The sequence below is a fragment of the Caenorhabditis elegans genome, chromosome I, assembly GCF_000002985.6.
Source record: "Caenorhabditis elegans chromosome I".
Classification (NCBI taxonomy): Eukaryota; Metazoa; Nematoda; class Chromadorea; order Rhabditida; family Rhabditidae; genus Caenorhabditis; species Caenorhabditis elegans.
Genome location: NC_003279.8, coordinates 5,851,960 through 5,879,111, shown reverse-complemented (window position 1 = coordinate 5,879,111; position 27,152 = coordinate 5,851,960). Strand labels below are relative to the sequence as shown.

Genomic DNA, 27,152 nt, shown 5'->3' with positions numbered 1-27,152 from the left:
GACTTCGCTTTTCATAAACTCGATCCGTTCTCTCGAGACAAGCCAATGTCAATCCCGTTATTCTCACTCCCCACCGCTCTTCAAATGTTTCTTTTTACGGATTCATCATTCTCTTTTTACTTCTAAGATCCCTCCCTTCTCATCCGTTTCTTTTCAGAAGGGTGCTTGGCGAACAGACCGTCCGTTTTGCAACACTCAATCATATTCAAAGCACATTGACCAATGAAGGTCTTTGCGGTTCTCGCCCTTGTCGTGGCCTCTGTGCTTGCGGACACTTTACGTAAGTTAATGATGCTAATTTTGTAGCCAAAACATTAGAATATGTTGAAATCTAGAAAATAATTGATCTCCATTATTTTGGTTCTATTTAAACTATTTAATCTTATCAATTATTTTGGCATTTTCAGAAGCGCAAGTAGGCTTAAAATGATGAAATTGTATATTTACTTTAATGTCAATATTTTCAGCATCAGTGACGTTATGTCCTCCTGAAACTCAAACAATATTTGTTCTCCAACACAACACAACAGTGGGTGCTCGCATCCGAACAATCCCAACCTCAAATCTTGCTGAATGCTCCGATCACTGCTCGGCTTCTCTTGATTGTCAAGGAGTTGAGTTCAAGGATGGAAGCTGTGCAGTTTTCCGTGCAGGCTCTGAAAAGGCAACTGCTGGAAGCCAACTTCTCACCAAGACATGTGTCAAGAGTGATCGCGTTTGCCAATCTCCATTCCAGTTCGATCTTTTCGAGCAAAGAATTCTCGTTGGATTCGCCCGCGAGGTTGTCCCTGCTGCAAACATTCAAATTTGTATGGCTGCCTGCCTTAATGCTTTCGACACTTTTGGATTCGAATGTGAATCTGCTATGTTCTACCCAGTTGATCAAGAATGTATCTTGAACACCGAAGATCGTTTGGACAGACCATCACTCTTTGTTGAGGAATCAGATGATACAGTTATCTACATGGATAACAACTGTGCTGGATGTAAGTTTTATTTCGATAAATATTGAAAATATATTTCAAAATTGTATACTCTCAGTTCCCCTTGTTTTTAAAAATTATAACTATCAAAAAACAACTTTTTCGAAATGTACATATTCGAAAAATTTAAGTACATTCATCATAAAATGTTTTCAGCCCAATGCTACCCACCATACATCACACAATATATTGCCGTCGAAGGAAAGCAATTGAAGAATGAACTTGACCGTATCATCAACGTCGACCTCGATTCTTGCCAAGCTCTTTGCACTCAACGTCTCTCAATCTCATCCAATGACTTCAACTGCAAATCGTTCATGTACAACAACAAGACCCGTACTTGTATTCTTGCTGATGAACGTTCCAAACCACTTGGACGTGCTGATCTTATTGCCACAGAAGGATTCACTTACTTCGAGAAGAAGTGCTTCGCTTCGCCAAACACTTGCCGCAACGTGCCAAGCTTCAAGCGTGTGCCACAAATGATTCTCGTTGGATTCGCCGCTTTCGTTATGGAGAATGTTCCATCTGTCACCATGTGCCTTGATCAATGTACCAAGTAAGTGTTTCATGATATCATAACCATTAAAACATTGTCTTTTTCAGCCCACCACCAGAGACTGGTGATGGATTTGTCTGCAAATCTGTCATGTATTACTACAACGAACAAGAGTGCATCCTCAACTCAGAAACCAGAGAAAGCAAGCCAGAGCTTTTTATTCCAGAAGGAGAAGAGTTCCTTGTTGACTATTTCGATATTACTTGCCACCTCAAGCAAGAGAAATGCCCAACTGGACAACACCTCAAGGCTATTCGCACCATCAATGCAGCTCTTCCAGAAGGAGAATCTGAGCTTCATGTTCTCAAGGCTTCTGCTGCTAAGGGAATCAAGGAATGTGTTGCCAAGTGCTTCGGACTTGCTCCAGAGAAATGCAGATCCTTCAACTACGACAAGAAGACAAAATCTTGCGATCTTCTTTACCTCGATGGTCACAACACTCTTCAGCCACAAGTTCGTCAAGGAGTTGATCTATATGATCTTCACTGTCTTGCCGGTAAGTTCACGTCCTTTCTTGTGGGTCCAATATTTCTATTCCTAACTCTAACTATTTGTCCATTCCTTCAAAAACTTACCTATTTTGAGTTCCGGAGTCTGCCTAAAAACCTTTAAACTAAATTGAAACTGCTTTATGTGTTTCTGTGTAAACTGTCTGTTTCTCATAGCTATGCCTCTAGTGGAAAACGACTGCTCTGCCAACAAGGATGATGCTCTCTTCTCCCGTTATCTTCACACCAAACAACGTGGAATCCCAGCAAAGGTCTACAAGGTTGTTTCACTCAACTCGTGCCTTGAAGTTTGTGCCGGAAATCCAACGTAAGTGAACTGTGATCATTGGTTCACTACTTCATGATAACTATTTCAGATGCGCTGGAGCCAACTACAACCGTCGTCTTGGAGACTGCACACTCTTCGATGCTATTGACGATGATGCTGAGATTAACGAGCATACTGATTTCTACAAGAACCTCTGTGTTACCAAAGAAATCGATACTGGAGCTTCTGCTGCCGCCAATGTCCCAGAAACCAAGCACCGTGTCTCTGGAACCGTCGTTGAAGGCAAGGACTCTAAATCACAACTTCTTGCCACTAAGAAGGTCAAGAAGCCAACCATCAAGAACACCGAACACCGTCGTGCTCCAGAATCAACCGTTCCAATTGGTCCACCAGTTGAGGTTAAAGCTGAAGCCATTCAAACAATCTGTAACTACGAAGGAATCAAGGTTCAAATCAACAATGGAGAGCCATTCAGTGGAGTCATCTTTGTTAAGAACAAGTTTGATACTTGCCGTGTTGAAGTTGCCAACTCAAATGCCGCTACTCTTGTTCTCGGACTTCCAAAAGACTTTGGAATGCGCCCAATCTCTCTTGACAATATTGATGATAATGAAACTGGAAAGAATAAGACAAAGAAGGGAGAAGAGACTCCATTGAAGGATGAAATTGAGGAGTTCCGTCAAAAGAGACAAGCTGCTGAATTCCGTGATTGTGGACTCGTCGATCTTCTCAATGGAACATACAAATCCACTGTTGTCATTCAAACCAACAACCTCGGAATTCCAGGACTCGTTACCTCAATGGATCAACTTTATGAGGTTTCCTGTGATTACTCTAGTATGCTTGGAGGACGTGTTCAAGCTGGATACAATATGACTGTTACTGGACCAGAAGCTAATCTTATTCAGCCACGTGGAAAGATTGAGCTCGGAAACCCAGTTCTCATGCAACTTCTGAATGGAGATGGAACTGAACAACCACTTGTTCAAGCTAAACTCGGAGACATTCTTGAGCTTCGTTGGGAGATTATGGCTATGGATGATGAACTTGACTTCTTCGTCAAGAACTGCCACGCTGAACCAGGAGTTGCTGGAGGAAAGGCCGGAGCCGGAGAGAAGCTTCGACTTATCGATGGTGGATGCCCAACTCCAGCTGTTGCACAAAAGTTGATCCCAGGAGCTATTGAAATCAAGTCATCGGCTGTGAAGACTACAAAAATGCAAGCTTTCCGTTTCGATTCATCTGCTTCAATCAGAGTTACATGCGAAGTTGAGATTTGCAAGGGAGATTGTGAACCAGTTGAGTGTGCTTTAACCGGAGGAGTCAAGAAATCATTCGGAAGAAAGAAGAGAGAAGTTAGCAATAATATTGAAGAATGTGAGTTTTGATTTTATTTTTTCTATATGAAATTGATTATTTCCAGTCGAGACAAACCGGTACCTGATTCCAAGAAGATCTCACGCCACCACCTCCATCGTCATCATTGACCCACTTCAACAGGTATGCACAAAAGTACGATTGTTTCATAAAAGTTTAAACTCGTTCTAAAATATTATTTAAATAGTTGTTTTCTGCAGACACTCGTGAAGCAAAAATATTAAATTTCAGGTAAATGAGCCAGTTGCCATGTCACGTGCTTCAACACTTGATCTTCTTCGTGAAGATGCTCACGAGGTTCAGATGATTGAGGAAGGATCAATCTGCCTGAACTCTGTCACAGTTTTTGCCATCTTTGGAACCCTTGCGGTTCTGATTCTTGGACAAACTGTTGTCATTGCTCACTACGCAGTTCGTCGGTTTTCATCAGAAAAGACTGCTTAAACATGCTCATCTTTTTAAAATTGGCCATTTTCTGCACAGCTCTCAGAAATTTTTCTGATATCTGTTCATGCTCATAAGCTCAAAATCTCATTCCATTAATAACTTCTAATAATGTTTTTTTTTTCGTTTTTCTTGTTAAATTTTCAATACACAGCAGTTTTACGTGTCTTCACCTCAAAAGTTTTTACCTTTCCTTCCCCTATTGAAACCAAAAAAGATCCCTTTTTCAACTATCTCTTTCTAAGAAAAATATTAGTCGAATCGTATGGAATCTAATAAGAAGCTTCTCTCATAGCAAATTCTAAATATAAATATTTTTGAATGAAGCTTTTTTAAAATTAGATTCCCAGCGATTTCGGTCTTAATTTCAGCTACAGTATCCACTGAAAACACATACATTTCTCAACAAAAAAATCTGTTTGGTCTGTCGGGTACTGTAGAACCATTCATTTCTCAGTTACAATTATTTTTATTTTTTCTTTCTATCATGTTGACAATTTCTCCCACATCTTTTTTCTGACATTAGTGAAAAATAAAGTTTTCGAAATTTATAAATTGTTTGCTGAAAAAGCTTAATTCCGTGATTTCTTTTTCAGATCCCAGTTACATAATGCGTGAACTATTTGAAAATGGTCATATATTTATTGCTAAAACCCGCAGAAAATGACATGGGACAATGGAAGTTGAATTAAAATAAAATTTTGAAAAAATGGATTCGAAATCTAAGCAAGAATTATTCAGACTCGATTGAGAAATATCCGAATCTACAGAACAATACAACACAGCAAGCGAGAAAAATTCGGAGTAAGAGTAATGTAAGTATTTGATGGCATTTTAATTTAGAATGGATCTTGATTCGACATTGGTTTCGGTTTGAATTTCACACGTTTATCGTAAGATTCAATGAGGCAGAGCAGTTGATCGGCGTTGTATCGCTTGAATCTATCAGCCTGTAAGAATAAATTAATGTATTTTAAATTCCAAGACTTCTTCACCTCAAGTGTACGGTATAACAGATCCACGTATATTGTCATTAATTCTGTTTCATTTCCACCAGTAGAAAACATGTCTGTTTCGTAGTTTTTTCGGCCTGAAAGCAATTTGTCACTTTTGAAATGAATATGATGACTCACAAAAGCACACTCCCATCGAATTATTGAACGAACGTTTTTGGCATATTGTACATGGTTGTCTTGACGAAGAACAGTGTCGTCGAACATGATCGAAACCAAATCGAAGGCATAATATTAGATGATAGTAATCTGCGGGAGGAAGTTTTTCAGATAATGTCACTCGTAGTCCTTCACTATGAGCCATCTGAAAATAATTTTTGAGTTTAAGCTGGAATTTTTCTATAAGGTGAGTAAGCTCACTTTTAAACTTCAAATTTTCCATAAATTATTTATTTTTAACTAACTTTTCATAGCTGTTCATCAAATCTCTTCTGTATTTTTTTTAATGTTTCCCAAAACAGAAAAAAATTGAAAAATTTTCGACGATTTGAACAACTGATTTTGAGAAAGTGTTTTAAATATTTAGATTTTGCTCCAAATATTTTTTCGGAAGGATCGAGTTATTTTTTCTTGTGTCAACTTTTGATTACTTACTTTTTCGATAGTTTCAGATCCGAGTAAGAAAGCGAGATGCATAATATTTTCAGTTTCATCTTTTGGCATAAAGAATGGATGTTTTACAGAAACAAGTGAAAGGAGAACAATTCCACAGGAAAATATATCTATTGATGGATGACACAAACCAATCCCAAACAAAAGTTCTGGAGCACGAACACCTGGAGTTCCAACCTGAATATTTATGTGATCGAAAAAAACAAGATTTCATTACTTACAACATTATAATTCTCTCGCTTTGGTTTTCCTCTACAAAACATACACGGTGACGATGTACCTTTACAAGAACAACATTCTGGATCTCTTTCCATTGCAGCGACAGCATGACTCTGAAATTAATTCAATGATTTGGAAAATTTAATTTTGAAGTTAAAAGGTGAAACTCACTCTTGAGCATTCATTTTTTGATCTATCAACTGTTGCGAGTCCAAAATCTACGAGCCGGAATCTGGAAAAAATAATTGCTGAGGAGCTTTAACTATTAATCTGAAACCTTTGAGTTTGGGGTGAGTAGAGAAAATTTGACAATTTGATATCTCGATGCACATATCCATTGTGATGAAGATATGCGACAGCATAAAGCAAATTTCGAAAATAAGAGAGAGCAAATGAAAGATCTCGTTTTGAATGAAATAAGAGTTCTGTGGCTGTACAATGTGGAAAATGTTCGAGAACAATTGCAACTGAACCATTGAAATGGAAGAATTCGAAAAGTTTGACAATGTTGAAGTGTCCTCCGAGTTCTGATAGTAATTCCAATTCAATTGATAACATGCTCATTTTTTCAATTCTTCGAATTGCTTTTATTGCTCGTTTCTCTTGAGTTGTTCTGCATGTTGCACTGATTACTGTTCCGAAAGAACCTAAAAATAAGCAATGATTAAAGGATCAATATTTCATTATTTCAAAAATACGCAATCTTCTTTCACCTGCTTGAAAATTCTGATTAGAAGTTTGTTTTCTAGCGTTTTTGCTTTAACTTCAATCTATTTCGTAGCTTATAATAATTTCATATTGCACACAGCTGAAAATTTTCAGCTGGAAACGTACCCTCGCCTATAATATTCTCTTGCAATTGATACTTTCTCTGGAATTTTGCATCGCTAAGCACCGGGCAGTTCTCTTCCCAAATTTTCAGCCGTGACGATTTTATGGACATGAAATTTCAGTCTGAAATAAAGGTTTTACTGTTCAAAACGGAATAATGTTGATTTCCTTCTTTAAAAAAAGACACTAAATAGCGAGAAGTGATTCAGAGAAAAAATAAACGTTGAAATTGAGAAATGCAAAAAATGTGTTTCAAATTTTGCGCCAAAAACAGGCGCGGTGTTTGCGTACGTTACGGCGAAGCTTACGCGCATTGCCACATGCAACATATTTTTAAATTTAGCTTTTTCTTTTGATTTTTTTGGTTTTCCGTTTGAAAATGCTGTAATATCTAGCTGAAAAATATTTATTGAGACGTATTTTGCAAAAATATGTTGCTATTCGTGTACAATACATGTCGAAGCTCCTAAAAAGTGAAATAGATTGTTTTTTGGTGAATAATAGGGATTTTTCACAAATTCGGACTTTTCTTCTCTCTGTACCTTTTCGCCTAGTCTATAACCTGGTTATAAAAATAGTTATTCACTGAGTTTTTTTCGAGTTATTTGAGCTATTTTTGCTCAGCCTGAAACTTCAAGTTTTAATTTTCTAGAAAAGTGCAAATTCCCCAATATTACTTCCATGTGTTTGTGTATATTTCTTCTATTAGCACATTAAAAGAACAAAAATCATTGTGTAAATAACCCCGATTGATTGATAGTTGGAGCCAGTTGTCCTTCTCCCCCTCTTATGTTTCCGATGAGTGTGTGATACGGGAAATATCTGTGTTGTCATGGAGAGTTCTCACATCCGGACGGCAGGAAAACAGAGAAACTAAGTCTAAAGCAGTACCAAGCCGAGGTGCTCTAATTGCGTCTGCACTCTCTCTCTTCCATTCAAATTCGCCGTCCTTTGCACTTTGTTTACGCAGAAGAGGACGTCTTTTTCATTCTAAAAGTCTTCTGTTTCTAGCTTCATCAGATATACATACTGCGACTTGTTAATATTCTTCATATGGATCAAATCTTCCGCTGACGCATAAGGCTATTAACTCAACTTTTTCAATTTCCGTCTCAATCTTTTTCATAAATGAGCTCAAATAATGATTTCAATCAGAGTGAAATTTTAAATATCGAACATTTCTAAACTGCAGCTCTTCTCGTTTTTCAAAAAAAGGTTCAATTGTCTGTTGTTTTGACTTGGAGGTTAATTTATAGGCTCCTGGGGAATACAAAAATTAAGATTTTATTGCATAGAACTGCCTTAGCTTAATCTTCTCTGAGTGCATTTTGCACATTCTACCAGCAAACATCTCATCCTAATTTATTCCATCTTCTTCTCTTATCCCATCGTTTTTTCTTCACGATGCTTGTGTTTTTTCGGTGCCTCTTTCGTCTCCAACAACGTGTTTCTCCTTCTCCAGGACAGCCATTTTCGCTCACACTCGTCCTCCCCTACCAAACGCACACACACACATCGCTCACACGTACACTCACACACTCGAATTATAAGTCAACGAGAGGGAAGAGACGTAGATACACTTTTCCTTCTGCGTCTATTATCTCTTACGCATCTCTCAGGACAACATTTTTTGAAAAACGTGTGCGCTCTCCACGTCTCACCCGAATTCATGTCATCTGACAGCGTTTCAGAATAATTTTTCAATATAATTTGTTATTTTCTCGAATTGGTTCAACCTTTGTTCAATACTGTGCAGTTTTGGACTTATTCGTTGTTAAAATATAGGAAATAATATTATTTTTTTGTTGTGTTTTTCATGTATCGGGTCATCCATCAGTTGCATCTCTACTTTTCTCTCCCCGATTATCAATTGACAAACGTTCAATTACTGGCTGAACAACGTTTTTGATGCCTTTCTGTTTAAATTTTGTTTATGACCTGTGTTGAATACACTCGTCCATATTTTTTTCAAATTTCAAATTCAAGATTATTGAAGACTGTATTTAGAAAGATAGACAAGCATTTGTATAACTTCTACACGATTTCGATTTTTTTTTCGTTTTTCGTTTTGCCAAGAGCAAATACGCTTGCCTCTAGGCACTAAGCACTGGCCAAAACTCAAGAGAAACTGATAACGCTAGAACATACACTGCGACTTTTTCATTTTATAGCTTTTTCGAAATTGCAAATCGAAAAAATATTCGTTTAGTGTTCGGTTTTGTGATGTACGTAAATACCAATAGAAAAAAAACAATTTTTAATTCTTTCGCCTTGATCCAAACTTCCTATCAATCTTTATTTTTTAACATAATTATTTTATATGAACTAACTTTTTTTTTCAGCAAAAAAATGTCTGAAAAGCACAGTCTTCTGCAAGTGACTCCAAATCGTGAACTCGTGTTCACTGGCCCATTCAGTGATGTTGTCACATCACACATGACTCTCAAGAACACATCAACCAATCCAGTGTGCTTCAAAGTGAAAACAACGGCTCCAAAGCAATATTGTGTTCGTCCAAATTCTGGTGAGTGATGGATTTATTTGCATTGAAATCAATTTGATATGGAAAAAGTGAAATTAAACGCAAAAAGAAAAATATGATTTGTATTTAGACCTTATCTGTTAGACTGGTTGATTTTTAAAACTGAAGTTTACTTTGACCTTCTGATTTTGATTTTTTAGGCCTCCTGAAATCTGGTGACTCGAAACAAATCACAGTAATGCTTCAACCTCTGGAAGGAATTCCATCTGATGCAGGACGACATAAGTTTATGGTTCAATCGTGTGTGGCGCCTTCGGAAGATCTGCCAGATTTGGAATCGGTCTGGAAAATAATCGATCCAGCGGAGCTGACCTACAGCAAGCTTATGGTCACCTTCGTTGACAAGAGAGATCCAGCGTCTGGAGATGATACAAAAACCTTTGCGGTTAGGAACGAGGATAGTTTTGCTTCTTCTGGACAGGCACAGTGAGTTTTTACTTATAATGGAGGTTAAAAGAAGGTTAACAATTATTGTTTCCTTCATAAACTTCATTCAATAAAAAACTAATATTTGCAGAGAGCTCGGAAGTTCGTACTCTGGAACACCATCGCATGATGGAACCGTTAACTCCCTTCGCAAATCGTTGAAATCGACAGTTGACGAGAAAGAAGAATTGCAAAAGAAAGTACATGGATTGGAACAAGAAATCGAAGTCATGCTCAAGGTAATATCAGAAAAGAAATTTGAAAAAATTAATTACACTTTGGAAAAAAAAATATGTGTTCAATTTTCTACAAAAAATATTTTCAGAAGAACCGCAAGCTTCAACAATCGCATTCTGATGGAGCTCTTGTCGACGGTGCATACCCAACATTGCAAATTTTCCTTATTGCGGTTGCCGCTTTGCTCATCGGGCTTATTGTTGGCCGTCTTTTCTAAATTCTGAATCAATTCTTCCTTCATTTTCACTTTTAAGTAACTAGTGGTACTATCATTCACGTGCTTTTTTGCTGCCACAAACATTAAAACACACAAGCATTGCTCCATTCGGATTTTCATCAAATTTAACCTTCAAATCCTAAATTTTCTAACTTTTTCTCTGCCAAGGGCGAAATTCTGAATATTTCAAAAATCAAAATGTTATTTTCTGCAATGTAAATTGACATATTTAACTTTTCGGTTTTTTGAAATTTTGAATACTTGCCTCTTTAGTGAACGCAGCGCGCAAAAATTTCAAACTTTTTCTCAAACTACTTTCACTTCTTTCCTTTGTTTATTCGTTTTCCGTTTTTCCCGGCGTCTTCTAGACCATCATAGATCCGTCTAGTGACTGCCTATCATCATACCCGGTAGCCATTATCAAGAATTTTATTTATTTATTTTCCATTCTATGGTTCCCCGTTCCCCCAACCTTTTCTCATTTATTTTATGTGTACAACCATTGATTGATATAGGACTCCATGGATTTTAAGAAAGCCCCATGCTCTTTGAAACAACCAATTTAAGTCACATGATTTGTATATGGTACAATAAAATTTGATGTTTATGGTTTCCAATAACTATTTTTATTTTTGAATTTTTTCGCCGTATTATCTCGGAGTATTTACCTGGAAATTTACGCGACTCGACAATAAAATGTCACTCGAGTGATGTTTAAAATTAATCTTTTTTCAGATTTTCCAAAATGGCTGGTAAAAAAGCAGAAAAAGATGATATGGCAACAGTGGAATTCGAATCTTCTGAAGAAGTAAATGTTATTCCAACATTTGACAAAATGGGTTTGCGAGAAGACCTTCTTCGTGGAATTTATGCCTATGGATTCGAAAAACCATCGGCTATTCAACAAAGAGCAGTTCCAGCAATTCTTAAAGCACGTGACGTCATTGCTCAAGCTCAATCTGGAACCGGAAAGACTGCGACTTTTTCAATTTCCGTTCTTCAATCATTGGATACACAAGTTCGAGAGACACAAGCACTTATTCTTTCTCCAACCAGAGAATTGGCTGTCCAGATTCAAAAAGTATGGATATAATAAATACAGAGTTGCAATAAAAAACACATTTTGCAGGTAGTTCTTGCTCTCGGAGACTATATGAATGTTCAATGTCATGCCTGTATCGGAGGAACAAATCTCGGAGAAGACATTCGCAAATTGGATTACGGTCAACACGTGGTTTCTGGTACTCCAGGACGAGTATTTGATATGATTCGCCGTCGTAATCTTCGTACCCGAGCGATCAAGCTTCTGGTTCTTGACGAAGCCGATGAAATGCTGAATAAAGGTTTCAAGGAGCAGTTGTACGATATCTACCGATATCTTCCACCTGGAGCACAAGTCGTACTTCTGTCAGCCACACTGCCTCATGAAATTCTAGAGATGACCAGTAAATTCATGACAGATCCTATCAGAATTCTTGTGAAACGTGATGAACTGACACTTGAAGGAATCAAGCAATTCTTCGTTGCAGTTGACAGAGAAGAATGGAAGTTCGACACTCTTATTGATCTTTATGATACTCTTACCATCACACAGGCTGTACTATTCTGTAATACCCGTAGAAAGGTTGATTGGTTGACGGATAAAATGAAGGAAGCCAACTTCACAGTGTCATCAATGCACGGAGATATGGAACAGAAGGATCGTGATGAAGTTATGAAAGAGTTCAGAGCAGGAACAACGAGAGTGCTCATTTCAACTGATGTTTGGGCGAGAGGATTAGATGTTCCACAAGTCTCGTTGGTAAGATTTTTTTTTAGTTTCTTCTCGATTTGTAATAAATTAAAATGATTAGTTTTGCAAAAAACCAGCAAAAAAAAGTTGTCATGAAATATAGACAATTCAGTAAAAACTTTTTTCAGGTTATCAACTATGATCTTCCAAACAATCGTGAATTATACATTCATCGTATTGGTCGTTCTGGACGTTTCGGACGCAAGGGAGTCGCCATCAACTTTGTGAAGCAAGATGATGTCAGAATTCTGCGAGACATTGAGCAATACTATTCGACACAAATCGACGAAATGCCCATGAATATTGCGGATATCATTTGAAGAAAGATATATTTTCGCTCACCTCATGTTTTAATTTATTTTGTTTTTGTTTTCTTTGTTTTGAAAATCCTTATCAATTATTTCTTTTATTTTAATCCTACAAAGATCTCCTTTGAATCCTTCATGATACTAAGACCCAAATACTATCCAACGGAGATTTTTAAAAATCTGAACAGTAATTTGAATAAATGGAGATCTTAATTTTCTTTTCAATATTTTTATGTAAGCCAGTAGAAACTTCTCTAATATTCAAAAATATCGGAAAATAACCAATTTCTAATTTTCGGCGTGATATTCACGTGAATTTATACTAACAAAAAAAACATTTCAGAAAAAAATCAACTCTACGAAGGCTTCACGTGGAATATCATTGCATTGTGGGTTTTTAAATATTAAATTTTTCTTTTATTATTTTATGTTTGATTTTTAGGAAGTTTCAGCCTCTTTAAATTGAGAATTACTTACTCAGAGACCACTCGCTTTTTGAACACACGATTGGTATTCTAAATTCCTATCTGAAACGGAAATTTTTGAATTCAGACGATGCATCATTTTCCTCTATCTTAGACACAAAAACTCAAATACAACAACCCGCCGTCTCGTAGCTTTTGCCTTTCTCGTCAACTAAAAACCGAACGCACTCGTCTTGTCTCCCACTCTATCGTCATCAAAACGGAGTAAGAAAAGTAACAAGAGACTGTGTTGAACAATGAGACTCAGACGGTCAGACAAGACATTCGCCGTGCTCTCGCCTTCAGTCCACTTGTTCAACACTGACCAGCGCCTTTCCTTCAAAACGAAGAAAAAGAGAAGATGTGAGCACCGAAAAAGCTTCATGTCTTCTAAAAAAGATTAATATTGCTGCGGGTACTATTAATTTCCGGAATGCACTTTATTTCCTATAAATCGTTCAATTTTTGTGTGAAACAACACCTAAATTTCATCTTTAAAGTTAAAAGATCTTTGTTTCAAATGTAATGTTTTATTTCGATTTTTTGGTTCTTTTAAGAGCAAAACTTTTAAGAGGTCTGTGTTTCGTTACTTATAAAAAACCAAAAAAAGTGAGATGTTTTCCACAATTTTAGCATGTAGATATTTTTTCTCTTGTCTTCCTACTCCTTATCTTATCTCATGCTCCATTACGAAATACGCTCTTCTGAATATTCATGGGCTCATTTCATTAATTTTTATAGAAAATGATCTTTTTCGACTAAATAAGTATGTATCGATATACATGTATCCGTTTTTAGAGTAACTCAATTGATCTAACCGACATGCGAATACCAATTATTGTTTTAGTATCAACAACAAAAAATATGTAGATTGGTTTATGATTTTCAAGATTTTTCTTCAAAACAACCAAACTTTTTTCCTTCCTTTTTTGCGCTGAAAATCAATTATTAAACTAAACCTCTGCCTAATTTCAATTTGTTTAAAATATAAACATGTCGTTTCTAACCGTTTTGCCAAAATGAAATTAAACGAGCCTCTGCAAACGAATAAAATGGATGCTCATATTTAATTTATGAGTATGTTTCCTCCGATTCGAATTCTTTGCTTTCTTCCAACATCCCATTATGTTCCGTCTTCCTTGTCTTCTTGACTATTGTTTATTTCGATTTTTTTACATTGCTTGGCAACCGAAATTGAAGACTCCTGTTCCTTGAAAATCCCTAATTTTTATTATGTTTCTTTTTATCTCAATTCGTAGATTTTTCAGATCACGAAGAAGTTACGTCGACACACGAGTTGATGGAAGGCGAACAGTGTGTGAAACAATATCGATGAGTACGTTTTTGTAATATTATTCTAAAATTAGTAACATCAGCAATAATCGAAATTACTCAAAAAGTATACATTTTCGGAAAATTGGTAATTTGAATACCAAAACTGTGACTGAAATATGCCAGTGACTCAACCTATATTTAGAATTAAAATTTTATAGTTTTTAAAACAATTGCCTTATGAAAACCATTATGAAAAATGCATCTGAGCTCAATCAAATTATTACGATTTCAGTAAAATGGCAGTATTCATCAAAACGAAAACGAACTGCTGTGGCCGATCATGGTGCGTGCGAGATCCATGTGGAATCATGTGTGCCGTGGTCACTTGGTTGCTGGTATTCTACGGACAAGTCTGTGTATTCCTTGTAATGCTCTACTCGTGGGAAACATATCCGTTTCATACGATTTTCAATTTTATCGTATTTGAATCGTTCAGTGTATTAGCAGTTATTAGTCATCTTAAGGTTGGGTTTTTAAAATAAGTTCTCTATAAATCTAAAATTTACAGACAATGACAACAGATCCTGGAGCCGTTGCCAAGGGAGATTGCACAGATGAAACTATTGAAAGAATGCAATTAATCAATGGGCAACAGACTATCTACAAATGCCAGAAATGTGCAAGTATTAAGCCAGATAGAGCACATCACTGCTCAGTTTGTGAACGATGTATACGACGAATGGATCATCATTGCCCGTGGGTTAATAATTGCGTTGGAGAGGGAAATCAAAAGTTTTTCGTATTATTTACAGTGAGTTTTTTGATGACTCTATTAAAATATAACAAAAATTCTAAAAGCTGAATAATTTTCAGATGTACATTGCTCTTTTATCAATGCATGCTCTCTACTGGGGTGTTTGGCAGTTCGTATTGTGCGTTGGAGCTGAATGGCAGCAATGTTCATCACTAACACCTCCTGCAACAACGCTTCTTCTAATATTTCTACTATTCGAGTCGATTCTTTTTGCAATTTTCACGTCTGTTATGTTTGGAACACAAATATCGTCGATTTGCAACGATGAAACAACGATTGAGTCGATGAGGAGGTTATTTTTTTAATATATTTTTGATATGTTATCACCGAAATTCGGATAGCGGATGTATCACCTACACGGCCCGGCAAGTGGTACGTGTACGCAATTTGTCTACCGTATTCCGTATGCCTGCTCGGCTGCGTTAACGCGTGTTTCTCAAAAACGACACGTTCATTTTTTAAAATTTGAAAAACAAAATGACCAAAAAGTAATTCTCTAATTTTTTTACGTGAAGTTTTTTCCATAACTAGCTATCAACCTGTGAGTGCAGTGAAGCGCATTTGCACTGATGTACCACTTGCCGGGCCGTGCACCTAGACGCGAAATTTTTCGATTTTTGCAAAAAATACGGTACCAGGTCTCGACACGACAGATTTTTGATAAAATCAAAAAGCTTGCTTCCTTGAAGAGTACCGTAATCTCTAACTTTCTGCTTGATTGTCATCAGTTTTTGAATAATTTTTCGCTATACAAAAAATAAACTCCACTTTAGCAATAAAATCAAATTGTAAGGAAAACCATGATCAATAAACATTCGGAAGCTGCAGAGAGAGAGAGAAAAGTTAGGAATTAAAATACTATTTAAAGACTCGCATCGAGACCGACTACCGTATTTTTTGGGGCAACAATTGGAAATAATTTTGCGTCTGGGAAACTTCAAAATTTAGTTTTCTGCAAAAGTTTACAATGATTGAATTTTTAAAAACTTGTTTTTAGCTAATTTCAAATTAAATTTACAATAAAAAATGAAAAATTTACAGTCGGAATGCAAATTTGGACGAGGATGAACGATCACGGAACAATGCATGGAAAAATTTGCAACTTGTTTTTGGTGGACCATTCAGTGTTCGATGGTTTAATCCGTTAGCAATGCCTTTCGTTGCGAGACCAACTTTCGAGTATTCTGTTTGAGTTTAGTTTTATCTGTTTTTATTACATGTATTATTGCAAAAAAGGTGAAATTATCAGAAGTGACAGAATTTCGACGTTGTAAAATTGAGCTTCTTCACAGCAGATGATTCATCTTTATACTCCAAGTAGATATAATATTTTTTATCGTAAAAAAACTATATATGACGGGTTATCTCAAATTCTTGTGTGGTTTTCTTCTAATTATTAATTTATTTTCATATATTTTTCTCAGTTTCTACTTAATCAAACATTGCTCTGTTTTTCTTTGTCATAAGTATATTTTTCGCCAGCTTGTTTCAAAGACGAGTTCAAATTTATTAATTTCTCTCTTCTCCGTATCTCATTATAATTGCGAAGCATGAAAAATAAACTTTTATCTTTCGTTTGTACAATTTTAATTTTATAACCAAACATCGATGTTTTAATCAAGTTTTCAGTTGAATATTTTTTTCGTGATTTTCAGATTGAAACTATGGAGAATCTTTTAAAATTCACAAACAAAAAATTAAAACTTCTAGAAATGGCACTAGAAATATCAAAAGATGGAGGAACAACGCGGCCGAAAATTCTCGACAAAATACTAAAATTTCGGAAAGTTGCCCTGATTATCGCATATATTGGAGCATATTTAAGTGCACAATGGTTATTTGATCCAGTGAATATGGAAGTTACAAGGTTAATTTTCTTTTTTGAAAAGTTTTAGGTTTCATATTTTTATTTTAGGATATCTGAACACTCTTTGATGCCAGGATTAGTGACTCCAAAATTCGATAAAAGTGGAATAGCAATTCAGTTGTATCGAAGATTCAGTGATCTACCAAAGTAAGATTAAAGGATTAAAAATAAAAAATAGTTGAAAAATAACCAAAAAAAAATCAGTTTTATTACGCGAACACAAAATTCTGAGAATGCGTATTTCGCAACATATTTGACGCGCAAAATATCTCGTAGCGAAAATAATATAATTTGAAAAACAACACACAAAAAATGACGAAAAACTAATATAATATAATATTATAATAGTAAAAAAATTGAATGTCGCTAACAAAAATTAAATTCGAAAATCGACACAAGCGCTACAGTAGTTATTTAAAGAATTACTGTAATTTTCGCTACGAGATATTTTACGCGTCAAATATACTGTGCGATACGCATTCTCAAGATTTTGTGTTCCTGTAATAGTTATCACTTTTTTCTGTATTCAATAAATTTATATTTAATATTTTTCATTACAGATCCAAGTCTCAACAAGAATTAATTCACACCATATTTTCTGATCTTGGCCTCGAATGTTTCACTCATAAATGGAGATCAAAAGTGGCGGGAAATCCAATGAATGGAGAAAATGTGTATGGATTTATTAGAGGACCACGAAATGATGGAGCAGAAGCACAAATGATTGTTGTACAACTTGGAAGATCAGAGAAATCACGTAGAATGATGTCAAGAATGTTAGCATTTGTTGATTATGCAAAAGATCAAGTTTATTGGGCAAGAGATATTGTTATTGTTTTTGTTGATGGAGGAGAAAAAAATGATTCAATTGAAAAAGCTGCATTTGCATTGGATGCTTTTCTTCTGAAATATCAAAAAATTGAAGCTTTGAATTCGAAAAAATCAATAACAGTAGAAGCAGATGAAATCCAAGCCCAAACGGGAGCACTCATCGGTGGAGTAGTTTATGATTTATCTGGAATGGCTGTTAAAGGACAACATATTGTGAATATTCAAACAAATGGGCTCAATGGACAGCAAGTTAATTTAGACGTTTTCAATGGAATTACTAAAATTGCCGATTCCAAACATCATTCAAGAGTTGCTATTTTTGGAACTCTTCATAGACATTCGGTTTGTTTTTTTTTTTTTGAAAAAAAAACAGCTAGAAGTTTCTAAAATAAAAATAAAAATAAACGCACATAAAATGGCGTCGAGAAGTTACAATAAATTAGAAATATTCAAAAGTTATGTCAATAAATGGTGAAGTAGTGTATGCCAATTGTTTTGTATTATAGTATTTCAAAAATTGAAATTTTTCTTCTCATAGTCGTGGTATTCATTTCTCATGATTTAGTTGAACGAAATAATTTTAATAAGATTTATATTTAAACTATTTCTATTTCTAGGGCTTCGAACATGCAATATTGCTCTAAATTTCTAAAACATCTAACATTTTGGAAAATTTGGCAATTTGCCAAAACTTTCTGAAAATCTGAAAAATATAAGTTTTTAAAAACTTATTTTCTCGAAATAAGATAACAATTTGTTTAAAAAATCATTTGTCGAAACTTTCAGAATCCATATATGGAGTATTCCCCATTTATTGTTCCAATGAGAGCTCTCTACACACAAGCATTTATTTCCATCGAAGGAATTCATAGTGTACTAGGAAAATATGGAGTTCAGGTAATTTAAGAAAAAAGATTTTTAGAGGAAAAATATATGACATGATCGTGTACGTTGCTGCTAGATTTGTTTTAATATGAAAACTCCATAAAGGGGCTATAATAATTGCTATACAACCAACGTTAGCAAGAACCATAAATTGCCAGAAAAATTGGGTTGGTTTTGGACAAAACGTCGTCTAGGATTAGGTGAGCACGAATCTCATATTGAAAAGTGCTCGTTGTGCTATCGTAAAACTGAAGAGTCCCTCTCCTCAATTCTTTCCTCGTTTTTTTGCAGTCATCTCCAGTATTTTACCCAGTTTTTTTGTTGAACAATTGCAAAAAATAAAATGAAAATATCAATAATTTGTAGGTTAATGAAAAAGTGGCAAGATGTAGTATATTTTCTAAATTCAAAATAAAATACTCTAGAAAATGGTAACTTGATAACAATGTTCTAGAACAGCCTAATAACAGACTAGAAAAAAGGAATTTATGATACATATATACATCTCAATTTCTAAGTAAATAAAGTTGCACTTTCTTGTCACATAACTATTCAACTATTCTATTTTTTAGTGCAACTATTCACTACACTGCTTTTATTTTCAGGGTCTTACCGTTGGATTGAGTCACGATTACAGTGAAAAACAGACAGGACAATTCATTGAAGAAGTGTCTCGTATGTTAAATAACGTATTGGAAAGGCTTCATCAAAGTTATTTCATGTAAGTTATGAAAATATCTAATCGAAATATTGATATTATCGCGAACGAAATCAAATCGGAATCCAAATTTATTTTTATTTTAGGCTTGAAAGTTTTTGATCTACCTTGCATGCGAAAATTATTTTTTTGTTTTGTAACTCTGTATAAAATTGGGCGCCAATTTTCTTTATTTAAAAACTAATTGTTTTTGTTTTTCACAAATCCAAACGATTTTTTCGTCTTTTTTCTCTAAAAACCAACTTCAACTTTTCCGATCACTAAATTTCTGTCACATTTTCAAAATATTTCAAATTGCAGGTACGTACTGGCGGACGATCTTCACTTCTCGTCAATTGCCATGTATATTATACCGCTCACAATTCTTGTGAGCCCACTTGTCATCTCGGCCTACTTCGAATGGACCAAAATTCAAGAATTCCAATTTCCAGTGGTCCATTTGGCATTCCACGTGCTCGGATTCTTCTACTACATTGCAACTACATATGTATTTCAAACAATTGGAACAACATTTGTTCTTCAATGGATGCAATGGCCATTTGTTGGTATTGATGGATGTGATGGACAGTTTACACCATCATGGTCTCTAATCAACAGTTTTCTCATATTCTTCATGATTCCATTAGGACCATATGTTTTCTTGAAGTAAGTTATTATGGGGACACAGAGAGACCCCACTTTTAAAATAAAATGCTTCGACCCCGAATCATGGGTCTCGTTAGGTATTTAACTGCAAAACCGTACATTCTAGCTAGTTTCGCCAATTTCCTAGCGTTTTTCATATTTTTAAAAATAGTTTTCCGAAATCGATGAAAAAATTAACCAAACGCAACGGAAAACACAAAAAGAAACGAAACATACTTGAAAATTGATGACACTTATTGAAAACGTTCGAATTGGCGGTTTTGACGGGTTCGGGGCGGAGCGTTTTTAATGGCCGTGGAGCGCGTTTGCACTTTGATTTCAAATAAAAAGGGGTTTCTGCGTCCCAATAATAGTTATTAATAGTACTAATAAAATCTTTGTTCAGAGAACCAGTTCGTTGTGTCCCAAGTATGCGAATCGTGTGTCTCCTTGAAACATCCCTAGTTCTCTATGGTATTTGTCTCACCAATTTCGGGCTCGCCATTCTCTGTACAGCATTTGTCGTTCCAATCGTTTTTCTTATGACGTACGAATCATCGGATAGGTGAGCTACTATAAGGAATACGGGTTGTAGTTGTGTACATATGACATGAACTGAAATGACATGCGGGGTGCATTACCCATTTATAGTCATTTGATGAGACAACTTTGAATTGACGTGATTCGTAGCGACCTCTAGAATACAAAACTATGGAAATCTTCTTGATGTTTATTACTGAAATTTCCCGGTCTAGGAATTTTCGATACATTATAGCCAGAAGAAAACTTTTTTAAACATAATTTCGCAGCTATAACTCGATATTTCTGATATTAAAATAACTGAGAAGTCTTATTGAAACCCCTTTCCTAGCCTGACAAACAAACTTTTCAGTTTTTGCTTCCCACCTGCTTGTAGCCGTAGTACACTTTTCTGATTGTTGTAATAGTAGTAATAACTACAAAACACACATTTTACTAATACAATGTGACCGCTACAAAATACATTTTTACTGTGGTTTCAAATCCGAAATAGTGAATGGTTTTATGAATAGTCGTAATGTCCAAAGGAAGATTTTATTAATTTATCTTTCAATTCTCCAATACTAAGCTGAAAAATGGAGTGGATCTGTCAGATAAAACGTTATTAATAAATAATTTTGATAATGTTTCAGAACTCGCAGTATCTTCCGATCTTCAGTCCTTGCCATCCTCAATCCAATCTCCGTGCTTGCATTTGTGGCGATTAACATTCCGGGAATGTTCGGACAACTATTCCCAACTATTTCTCAAGATTCATGGCTCGCCGCTGCTCAAAGCATTGCACTCACAGCTATCAGAGAAGACGTGGAATTTAAAGTGAATCATTTCTTCCTTTTGTGCTGCTTTGGTTATCCTATCTGGAATATGCTTTTTGCCTGTTCGATGCGATATGGTCCAGAACCACAAGGAAGTTTGGGAATTTTTGGAAATGGAAGCGATGACGATGATGGTGATGATGATGATGGGCCACAAAAAACCAATCGGGGCCATTCAACAAAGAAGAATAAGAGAGAGTGATCGAATTAGCTGAATCATATGAAGAAAAAACCGTGTATAATACTAGTTACATTCCCGTGGCTTTACCTTTTTTCAATTTTTCTGAAAAAATTGATTTTATTTATTCTATCTGTATTTCCAATATCAAACATCATTCATTTTTAAATTTCCATCTTTCATGATTTCTATGTGATAAAGTCCTTTCATGCGTCATGTATAGCTTCAAGCAGGCAATTACACCCACGAAAGCGTTGAAATTAGAAAATTCTAGTGGTCCGCTTAGCTTCAAAACACTTGTCAGTGTTGACCTCCAGATGACTACTATTAAAAAATGTTTCGGTTTACACTTTTCTTCTTTTGGACAGGGAAAATGTCTAGGTACCTCGGAGTTCTAACTTTTGTTTCAGAACAATTTTTCTTAAAATTCCTTTTAAATTATATTAATTTAGGTTTTCGAGTAAATGGTATAACCTTGTGGATGTGTCTTCTGTTGACTCAACACTTTACACACTTTTAAGGCGCCTACTAGCTACTGATAATGAACTTATATCACAGGTTAATCATAGTATCATCATTTTTTTTGTGGCTACCACCCGAAAAGATCGTCACTTGACGTCAAGTTTAACCCTGTTCTTCTATTCGCGGAACTTTTGAAATTCTCCGAATTCAGATAAAATTCCATTTGATACGATTTATTTTCCACTAAAGTAGTAAGTGTTGTAATTTGATATTCATGTTTTTCTTTGTTTATTTTTAATTTAAAATCTGTTTTATTTTTGTTATTTGGCTAATTTTTATCTGATTACACTTCCCAAATCCCACTTTTTGACAGGAATTTTGAAACGATTATGCCCAATTGAAAACGTTATTCTGTATGGATTTTAGCTCAATATGTTTTATTATGGTGCGTCCATAGTCTGCGGAAAACGGGAATTTCCCGTTTACTACAGAAATATAGTTTATGATAATTGATCATCCGGTTCACAATGAGTAGGGTACACGTGTTCTGCATGTTTTATAACTATTTATTTATAACTGATAACAAGTTTCTTCAACCAATTTTTCGTAATCATTGATGGGTGGCAGTGGAAGAGAGAACAAAGATATGTTACTATTACAGTACCAAATTCTTTTTTTGCAGTAGCAATTGAGTGACATCTAAAGTAGAACGATTTTTTTTTGATTTATTTCTCCAAATTTTTAGTCCAAATGTTTTTGTTGATTAATTGTTTTCTTTTGTCTTCTGCCGGCATTCTGTGTTAGGATGTTCTGAATTTTAGGCTCTCTATTTCATTCTGAAAAAGATTACGGTAAACTTCGACTACTGTTTACCCTCTAGTTTCATTAAAATATAGAATGACGTTACCAATTACCAAGTCATGAGGCGGGGAAAAGGCGTCCCCGAAGGTTGAGGATATCTGTACAAGTAACTCAGTTGAAATAAATGAAACCTTTTTTAATTTCTATTTAAAGAAAACTAGTTATTTTAGGACTTCAAATCTCGAATTCCCGAAAATTTTCTCGCTTCAAATTTGTCAAAAACGCCGTGGGTACATCATTCGAGTGCATGACGAAACAACAGTGCCATTTCTCAAATTTGAAATCTAAAAAAGACAAAGAAAAAACGTCATAAATCCCTTTTCCTTCCACCCCCAGAATATTCCTTCTACACCACTAATGGTCCTCAAAAAAGATTTAGGCCAAAAGAAAGTATGTATTCAATTTCATTTGAATTTCTTTAAACGTGAGAAGCTCTTCCTCCTCCAACAAATACTAATTACATTCCCCTATTCGTACGACCTTTGAGCCAATTTTTTGGCTCAAATTTCTTTTTTATCCCAATTGCAAATTTCAAATTTCATAGCGAATTTCAAATTTCCACCAAGATTATATAAATCTCCACATATACTTTTAAGCCACGCCTACCTACTTTATTAGGATTCAAAAAATATAAGGGCGGAGCCTAGTACAATTTGAGATATAAAGTGGAATTGAATGCTCTAATGAAAGTGAAAACAAAACAGATCAGAAATTTGATCTGATGTATTCGCGCCGCCCATTTTCTTAAATTATTTTTTAAACCAAAAACTTCTTATTAATTACCCTGATCAGCGGGTTTTGATGGGAAGAAAATAAAATAAAAACGGTTCATAATTTTCTAAATTGTAATATTTTATATGTTCGTGTTTCTTCACTTTTTCCTTGGGCCCTTTTTCGTTCTGATGCACGCCACTGGGTGCAGCCTATATAGTTATATTTTCCAAATATTTTTGTACAAATTTGATCTGATTTTAGGTGTGCCAAATCTATTTTCTTCCAAAATTATTTGCAGGTTCTCACAAAATTAAAATCTTCTTTGTTTCTTTACAGCAAATTATGGAACAATTTAAGACGATACAAATGTTTTATTAGATTGTTTCAAGACGAAAAAAATTTAAGTTTATTTCGGAGAACTAAATTTTGTAATAATTTTAACCCTAAAGTAGTTATTGATATGTTTTTTTTTTGGAAATCCCCGCATCCAGTTCCCCCTTTTATTTTCATTGCACCCGCAAAGTGTCCGCTGCTGTGTTTTGGCAGCCGCCGCATCATATATTTAACGTATGTATAATAATAAGTAATCTCCACTCGTTTCGGGCTAACCATTTTTTTTTAACTTTCTTATTCAATGAATGCCTATTGCCTTTTTCAATTCCCTATCTAAAATTCTTCATAATTACAGTAAAACAGTGGTAAAAAATGGTGAAATTCTTCGTTTTTCTCTTGTTTTTCGCCTTTCTTTGCAGCTTCACATCAGCGATTCCTCTTCGGAGTTTGGTTAGTTAAACATTTATTTAGACCTCCCGAATAGTACCCTTATCAGTCTGACAGTCTGATAAAAAGACGAAAAGTTGTGGCTGAGTGGTCTAGTGGTATGATTCTCGCTTAGGGTGCGAGAGGTCCCGGGATCGATCCCCGGCTCAGCCCACTTAAATTTTGCACTTATTAGTGTCGTGCAAAATTTGAAACAAAACTTTAAAGGCGCACGGCGTTTCCTCGGCGCGCCTTGCGTTATTTTTGCAGTGGTAAATCCAACAAAATTGTTCACTAAATATCATAATTCACGAGTATATCGGTTTGAAACAGAAGAAACAGAATTATTATAAAATCACTATTTGGTTCTGAAAGTTACATTTTCCAGTTTCTCCGATCCTACGATGATATAAATCAGGAAAGCATAGCTAGAGGATATTTTGCTCCACAACCTGTTGATGATGATAATGCAGATAACAGGTAATAATTTAATACTAAGTTACCAAATACTCTAATAATTTAACTATAATTTCAGACCAAAGCGTGGAATTGATCTACTGAAACGTCGTGTTGAGATAATTGAAAGGAATCGATGTTTTTTCAATCCGATAACATGTTATTAGTTCAACTCCTCACAAAATCTGGTGCTCCACATTTGTTTCTCGTCAAAATTTTGATCTCTACTTGTTTTATTTTTGATGAATTAAAATATCTTCCTCGTTGCTTTCTCTCACATTCATTCTAAAATAAATCGTGTCAAAAGTATTAAGGCATGATTTAAACTCCAGTTTGAAGATATTCAGTTTAGCGAGTTTAAGCGGTTATTTGGTCCACACGTCTAGAAAACAAATGTTCTACTAACAAAATGATCAAAAATATTTTTTCCTTCTTGTTTCATCAGTTTTTATTTTAATACACTAACTATTTGTAGAGTTGCACAGAGTCAAAGCCATTTTTCAAAAATTCACGAAAAATCTTGATAACTCTTTTGTTGTACCCTTCATAACTAAACTTCCATTGGATTTTAGAAATTAAAATTTTATTGAGTAGTGAGTAAAAAATATTTCTCCACGTTTTATCAGTTTCAAGATTTTTGATATTTTATGTTCAGCCAAGTTACAGACTGTTTTTCGAAAAAATCCAATTTCGCTCATAAAACTCTTCATATCCAACGTATCGACTTGAAATTTTGAAAAATGATCACTCCTTTGAGTACAATGTCCTAAAAAATCTTTCAAAAAACACTGTCCATCTTCAAAATCGTCCTTCGCTCCGAAAAATGAAATCGGACTTTTGCTTCTCCAGAAATGGACGAAAAAATTAAATTGCGATTTTTTGGTCGAAAAAAATATTTTTAGAAAGCTGTGAACACGCTATTTACGAATTTCATGTTTATTTTAAGTGATTTTTTCTCTGAAACGACCTAAAAATTAAACAAAAATAACATAATTTTAATTCTCACGTAAAATTTTTTGGTAACTTGCTCAATGTTTCAATTGTTTTATTGCAAATAAAAAATTTCACGTGAGAATTAAAATTATGTTCTTTTTGTTTAATTTTTAGGTCGTTTTAAACAAGAATTCACCTAAAATGAATATGAAATTCGTAAATAGCGTGTTCTCAGCTTTCTAAAAATATTTTTTTTCGACCAAAAAATAGCAATTTCATTTTTTCGTCCATTTCTGGAGAAGCAAAAGTCCGATTTCATTTTTCGGAGCGAAGGACGATTTTGGAGATGGACAGTGTTTTTTGGAAAATTTTTTTAGGACATTGTAGGGACCTCAAATGAGTGATCATTTTTCAAAATTTCAAGTCGATACGTTGGATATGGAGTGATTTATGAGCGAAATTTGATTTTTTCGAAAAACGCTCTATAACTTGGCTGAACGAGAACCTGCACAATCTACCTTTCGGGCACATCCCATTCCCGAAGGACTAGTGCGGCCCTGCCGCGCTAGTCAGTAGGTTAAAAATGTGTATTTTGAACTTGTAAAACATTAGACTAAAAGTGAAAATTCATTTATTTCAATACAAAACTAAAACATAAATTTCTACAACTGATATTTTTCTTGGACTCCGTGAACAGTCTGGATTCACTTGGGCAGATCTTTGCAAACAATCATCCGAAGTTGAAGATCCCAGAAACAATCGGAATGAACACACATTCGATTCGGAAGTTGATGAAAATCTACTTCTAATGGCTTCTGGCACCTGAAAATTAAATAATATTAATTGGCTGAAAAGAGAAAGAAGATATATTACACAGAACATTGGAAGCAAGTGGGATGCCACGTAGAATTCAACGCCTCACACAAGTTGGTCTTGATGAACTCGCCACAACCTGGAAATTGTGGAATTTTTTAGAGTTTGGCAAGTTTTAGATACCTTTACAAATGGGACGAGTCGTCTTAATATGGCACTCGGAGCACAGGATCACTCCATTCTGTGGAACACATCTGGAAATAATCAATGTAACTTTTAATCTACAGATCTACAAGAATCTATAGAAGGAATACCTCTCCCCGTCATTGATACGGCAGTTGCACAAGTCGCACAGCAGATGGTTTACGTGCCAGACCTGAAATTTAAAGATTTCGGTTCATAACTGCCGTTTTTGTGTATTTGTGAGTCTGCCACGCGTGTGTGGCATTGTATGAAATGACTGCCAACTGGGGCTTGATTCAAAATGTTTTATAGTACCCGGTAGATAATATCCTAGAGACAACCCGCACAATCAAGGCGAGATGGTAGCGCCTTCACTTGGTGTCAGACTAACCTTTGTGGAATGCCTACATTTTGCTCTTTTTCTGCCAACCTTGCTCACCTCACCTTCAAATCAAAACTCAAGAAATCTTACTTTTCCATTAGTCAGAATAGCCGACTCCTCGCCAACTTTCACCGAACAATGCCCACATTCGTTCATTTTTAAGCTTTCAAAAACTCAAATTTTGAAATAAAATATTTTAATTGATTTTTCCAGCACTTCTCCGCGGTTTTACGTGTTCGGC

General features: G+C 35.2%; 9 protein-coding genes and 5 non-coding genes across 25 annotated transcripts; 9 read left to right on the top strand and 5 right to left on the bottom strand.

Annotated features, from left to right (window-relative positions):
* The first annotated feature begins 153 nt into the window (after nt 1–153).
* On the top strand, nt 154–4,696 carry noah-1 (uncharacterized protein). Of its 3 annotated transcripts, none has more exons than NM_001263093.4 (8): nt 154–280; nt 468–986; nt 1,140–1,542; nt 1,590–2,038; nt 2,220–2,358; nt 2,408–3,696; nt 3,743–3,831; nt 3,928–4,696. In NM_001263093.4, exons 1-8 carry the CDS (start codon nt 223–225, stop codon nt 4,138–4,140), a joined length of 3,159 nt encoding a protein of 1,052 aa, NP_001250022.1. In that variant the 5' UTR covers nt 154–222; the 3' UTR covers nt 4,141–4,696. The 3 variants fall into 3 exon arrangements, with proteins under 3 accessions (NP_001250022.1, NP_740859.3, NP_740858.2); NM_171838.8 differs by having other exon boundaries at nt 158–280; nt 2,208–2,358; nt 3,743–3,819; nt 3,928–4,691; NM_170870.9 differs by having other exon boundaries at nt 158–280; nt 3,743–3,819; nt 3,928–4,690.
* Nucleotides 4,697–4,768: 72 nt separating this feature from the next.
* cdc-7 (non-specific serine/threonine protein kinase) lies at nt 4,769–6,938 on the bottom strand. Its single transcript, NM_059304.4, has 8 exons — nt 6,819–6,938; nt 6,262–6,631; nt 6,156–6,216; nt 5,987–6,097; nt 5,748–5,942; nt 5,274–5,457; nt 5,136–5,230; nt 4,769–5,090 (listed from the first exon to the last, which is right to left on the bottom strand). Exons 1-8 carry the CDS (start codon nt 6,925–6,927, stop codon nt 4,980–4,982), a joined length of 1,236 nt encoding a protein of 411 aa, NP_491705.1. The 5' UTR covers nt 6,928–6,938; the 3' UTR covers nt 4,769–4,979.
* A 661-nt stretch (nt 6,939–7,599) lies between these two features.
* On the top strand, nt 7,600–7,708 carry C34G6.12. The gene has a single exon (NR_050148.1). It is a non-coding gene; the product is annotated as an Unclassified non-coding RNA C34G6.12 (non-coding RNA).
* C34G6.13 lies at nt 7,609–7,718 on the bottom strand. Its single transcript, NR_050147.1, has one exon. It is a non-coding gene; the product is annotated as an Unclassified non-coding RNA C34G6.13 (non-coding RNA).
* A 1,439-nt stretch (nt 7,719–9,157) lies between these two features.
* On the top strand, nt 9,158–10,846 carry vpr-1 (Major sperm protein). Its single transcript, NM_001383165.2, has 4 exons — nt 9,158–9,339; nt 9,498–9,783; nt 9,875–10,022; nt 10,109–10,846. Exons 1-4 carry the CDS (start codon nt 9,165–9,167, stop codon nt 10,235–10,237), a joined length of 738 nt encoding a protein of 245 aa, NP_001370533.1. The 5' UTR covers nt 9,158–9,164; the 3' UTR covers nt 10,238–10,846.
* Nucleotides 10,847–10,972: 126 nt separating this feature from the next.
* On the top strand, nt 10,973–12,550 carry F33D11.10 (RNA helicase). The gene is made up of 3 exons (NM_059302.8): nt 10,973–11,318; nt 11,367–12,038; nt 12,158–12,550. Exons 1-3 carry the CDS (start codon nt 10,983–10,985, stop codon nt 12,347–12,349), a joined length of 1,200 nt encoding a protein of 399 aa, NP_491703.1. The 5' UTR covers nt 10,973–10,982; the 3' UTR covers nt 12,350–12,550.
* A 130-nt stretch (nt 12,551–12,680) lies between these two features.
* Nucleotides 12,681–16,468, top strand: dhhc-3 (Palmitoyltransferase). Its single transcript, NM_059301.7, has 6 exons — nt 12,681–12,726; nt 14,070–14,137; nt 14,369–14,600; nt 14,645–14,887; nt 14,950–15,182; nt 15,932–16,468. Exons 3-6 carry the CDS (start codon nt 14,445–14,447, stop codon nt 16,080–16,082), a joined length of 783 nt encoding a protein of 260 aa, NP_491702.1. The 5' UTR covers nt 12,681–12,726; nt 14,070–14,137; nt 14,369–14,444; the 3' UTR covers nt 16,083–16,468.
* Nucleotides 14,102–14,137, top strand: F33D11.17 (uncharacterized protein; the record flags this gene model as incomplete). Its single annotated transcript, NM_001361746.1, has 1 exon — nt 14,102–14,137. One exon carries the CDS (start codon nt 14,102–14,104, stop codon nt 14,135–14,137), a length of 36 nt encoding a protein of 11 aa, NP_001348674.1.
* Nucleotides 16,469–16,554: 86 nt separating the features above from the next.
* On the top strand, nt 16,555–21,565 carry gpaa-1 (the record flags this gene model as incomplete). 10 transcript variants are annotated; one of them, NM_001380401.1, is made up of 8 exons in its annotated part: nt 16,555–16,757; nt 16,806–16,904; nt 17,318–17,930; nt 18,375–18,485; nt 19,079–19,194; nt 19,492–19,836; nt 20,222–20,380; nt 20,988–21,372. In NM_001380401.1, 8 exons carry the CDS (start codon nt 16,555–16,557, stop codon nt 21,370–21,372), a joined length of 2,031 nt encoding a protein of 676 aa, NP_001367611.1. The 10 variants fall into 10 exon arrangements, with proteins under 10 accessions (NP_001367611.1, NP_001309523.1, NP_001368589.1 ...); NM_001380403.1 differs by having other exon boundaries at nt 16,601–16,757; NM_001322677.3 differs by lacking the exon at nt 20,222–20,380 and having other exon boundaries at nt 20,988–21,565.
* F33D11.13 lies at nt 18,565–18,711 on the bottom strand. Its single transcript, NR_050146.1, has one exon. It is a non-coding gene; the product is annotated as an Unclassified non-coding RNA F33D11.13 (non-coding RNA).
* A 2,506-nt stretch (nt 21,566–24,071) lies between the features above and the next one.
* nlp-62 (Neuropeptide) lies at nt 24,072–24,913 on the top strand. Its single transcript, NM_059298.6, has 3 exons — nt 24,072–24,168; nt 24,533–24,624; nt 24,680–24,913. The coding sequence occupies exons 1-3, from the start codon at nt 24,091–24,093 to the stop codon at nt 24,765–24,767; spliced, it is 258 nt and encodes an 85-aa protein (NP_491699.2). The 5' UTR covers nt 24,072–24,090; the 3' UTR covers nt 24,768–24,913.
* Nucleotides 24,247–24,318, top strand: F33D11.t1. The gene has a single exon. It is a non-coding gene; the product is annotated as a tRNA-Pro (tRNA).
* Nucleotides 24,247–24,329, bottom strand: F33D11.14. The gene has a single exon (NR_050145.1). It is a non-coding gene; the product is annotated as an Unclassified non-coding RNA F33D11.14 (non-coding RNA).
* Nucleotides 24,914–26,149: 1,236 nt separating the features above from the next.
* Nucleotides 26,150–27,089, bottom strand: F33D11.1 (LIM zinc-binding domain-containing protein). Its single transcript, NM_059297.3, has 5 exons — nt 27,002–27,089; nt 26,661–26,722; nt 26,530–26,600; nt 26,407–26,485; nt 26,150–26,355 (listed from the first exon to the last, which is right to left on the bottom strand). Exons 1-5 carry the CDS (start codon nt 27,065–27,067, stop codon nt 26,238–26,240), a joined length of 396 nt encoding a protein of 131 aa, NP_491698.1. The 5' UTR covers nt 27,068–27,089; the 3' UTR covers nt 26,150–26,237.
* Nucleotides 27,090–27,152: the final 63 nt, after the last annotated feature.

Coding starts and splice junctions, on each gene's coding strand:
- noah-1 (NM_001263093.4), top strand. CDS start 223: ATGAAGGTCTTTGCGGTTCTCGCCCTTGTCGTGGCCTCTGTGCTTGCG. Junction 2,359..2,407: donor GTTTGTGCCGGAAATCCAAC/GTAAGTGAACTG, acceptor TAACTATTTCAG/ATGCGCTGGAGCCAACTACA. Junction 3,697..3,742: donor TAGCAATAATATTGAAGAAT/GTGAGTTTTGAT, acceptor GATTATTTCCAG/TCGAGACAAACCGGTACCTG.
- cdc-7 (NM_059304.4), bottom strand. CDS start 6,927: ATGTCCATAAAATCGTCACGGCTGAAAATTTGGGAAGAGAACTGCCCG. Junction 6,098..6,155: donor CAAAAAATGAATGCTCAAGA/GTGAGTTTCACC, acceptor AATTAATTTCAG/AGTCATGCTGTCGCTGCAAT. Junction 5,091..5,135: donor TGTTATACCGTACACTTGAG/GTGAAGAAGTCT, acceptor TTATTCTTACAG/GCTGATAGATTCAAGCGATA.
- vpr-1 (NM_001383165.2), top strand. CDS start 9,165: ATGTCTGAAAAGCACAGTCTTCTGCAAGTGACTCCAAATCGTGAACTC. Junction 9,340..9,497: donor TTGTGTTCGTCCAAATTCTG/GTGAGTGATGGA, acceptor TTGATTTTTTAG/GCCTCCTGAAATCTGGTGAC. Junction 10,023..10,108: donor AAATCGAAGTCATGCTCAAG/GTAATATCAGAA, acceptor AAATATTTTCAG/AAGAACCGCAAGCTTCAACA.
- F33D11.10 (NM_059302.8), top strand. CDS start 10,983: ATGGCTGGTAAAAAAGCAGAAAAAGATGATATGGCAACAGTGGAATTC. Junction 11,319..11,366: donor TGGCTGTCCAGATTCAAAAA/GTATGGATATAA, acceptor CACATTTTGCAG/GTAGTTCTTGCTCTCGGAGA. Junction 12,039..12,157: donor ATGTTCCACAAGTCTCGTTG/GTAAGATTTTTT, acceptor AACTTTTTTCAG/GTTATCAACTATGATCTTCC.
- dhhc-3 (NM_059301.7), top strand. CDS start 14,445: ATGTGTGCCGTGGTCACTTGGTTGCTGGTATTCTACGGACAAGTCTGT. Junction 14,888..14,949: donor AGTTTTTCGTATTATTTACA/GTGAGTTTTTTG, acceptor AATAATTTTCAG/ATGTACATTGCTCTTTTATC. Junction 15,183..15,931: donor ACGATTGAGTCGATGAGGAG/GTTATTTTTTTA, acceptor AAAAATTTACAG/TCGGAATGCAAATTTGGACG.
- nlp-62 (NM_059298.6), top strand. CDS start 24,091: ATGGTGAAATTCTTCGTTTTTCTCTTGTTTTTCGCCTTTCTTTGCAGC. Junction 24,169..24,532: donor CGATTCCTCTTCGGAGTTTG/GTTAGTTAAACA, acceptor TACATTTTCCAG/TTTCTCCGATCCTACGATGA. Junction 24,625..24,679: donor GATGATAATGCAGATAACAG/GTAATAATTTAA, acceptor CTATAATTTCAG/ACCAAAGCGTGGAATTGATC.
- F33D11.1 (NM_059297.3), bottom strand. CDS start 27,067: ATGAACGAATGTGGGCATTGTTCGGTGAAAGTTGGCGAGGAGTCGGCT. Junction 26,601..26,660: donor CGTATCAATGACGGGGAGAG/GTATTCCTTCTA, acceptor GATTATTTCCAG/ATGTGTTCCACAGAATGGAG. Junction 26,486..26,529: donor GACTCGTCCCATTTGTAAAG/GTATCTAAAACT, acceptor CACAATTTCCAG/GTTGTGGCGAGTTCATCAAG.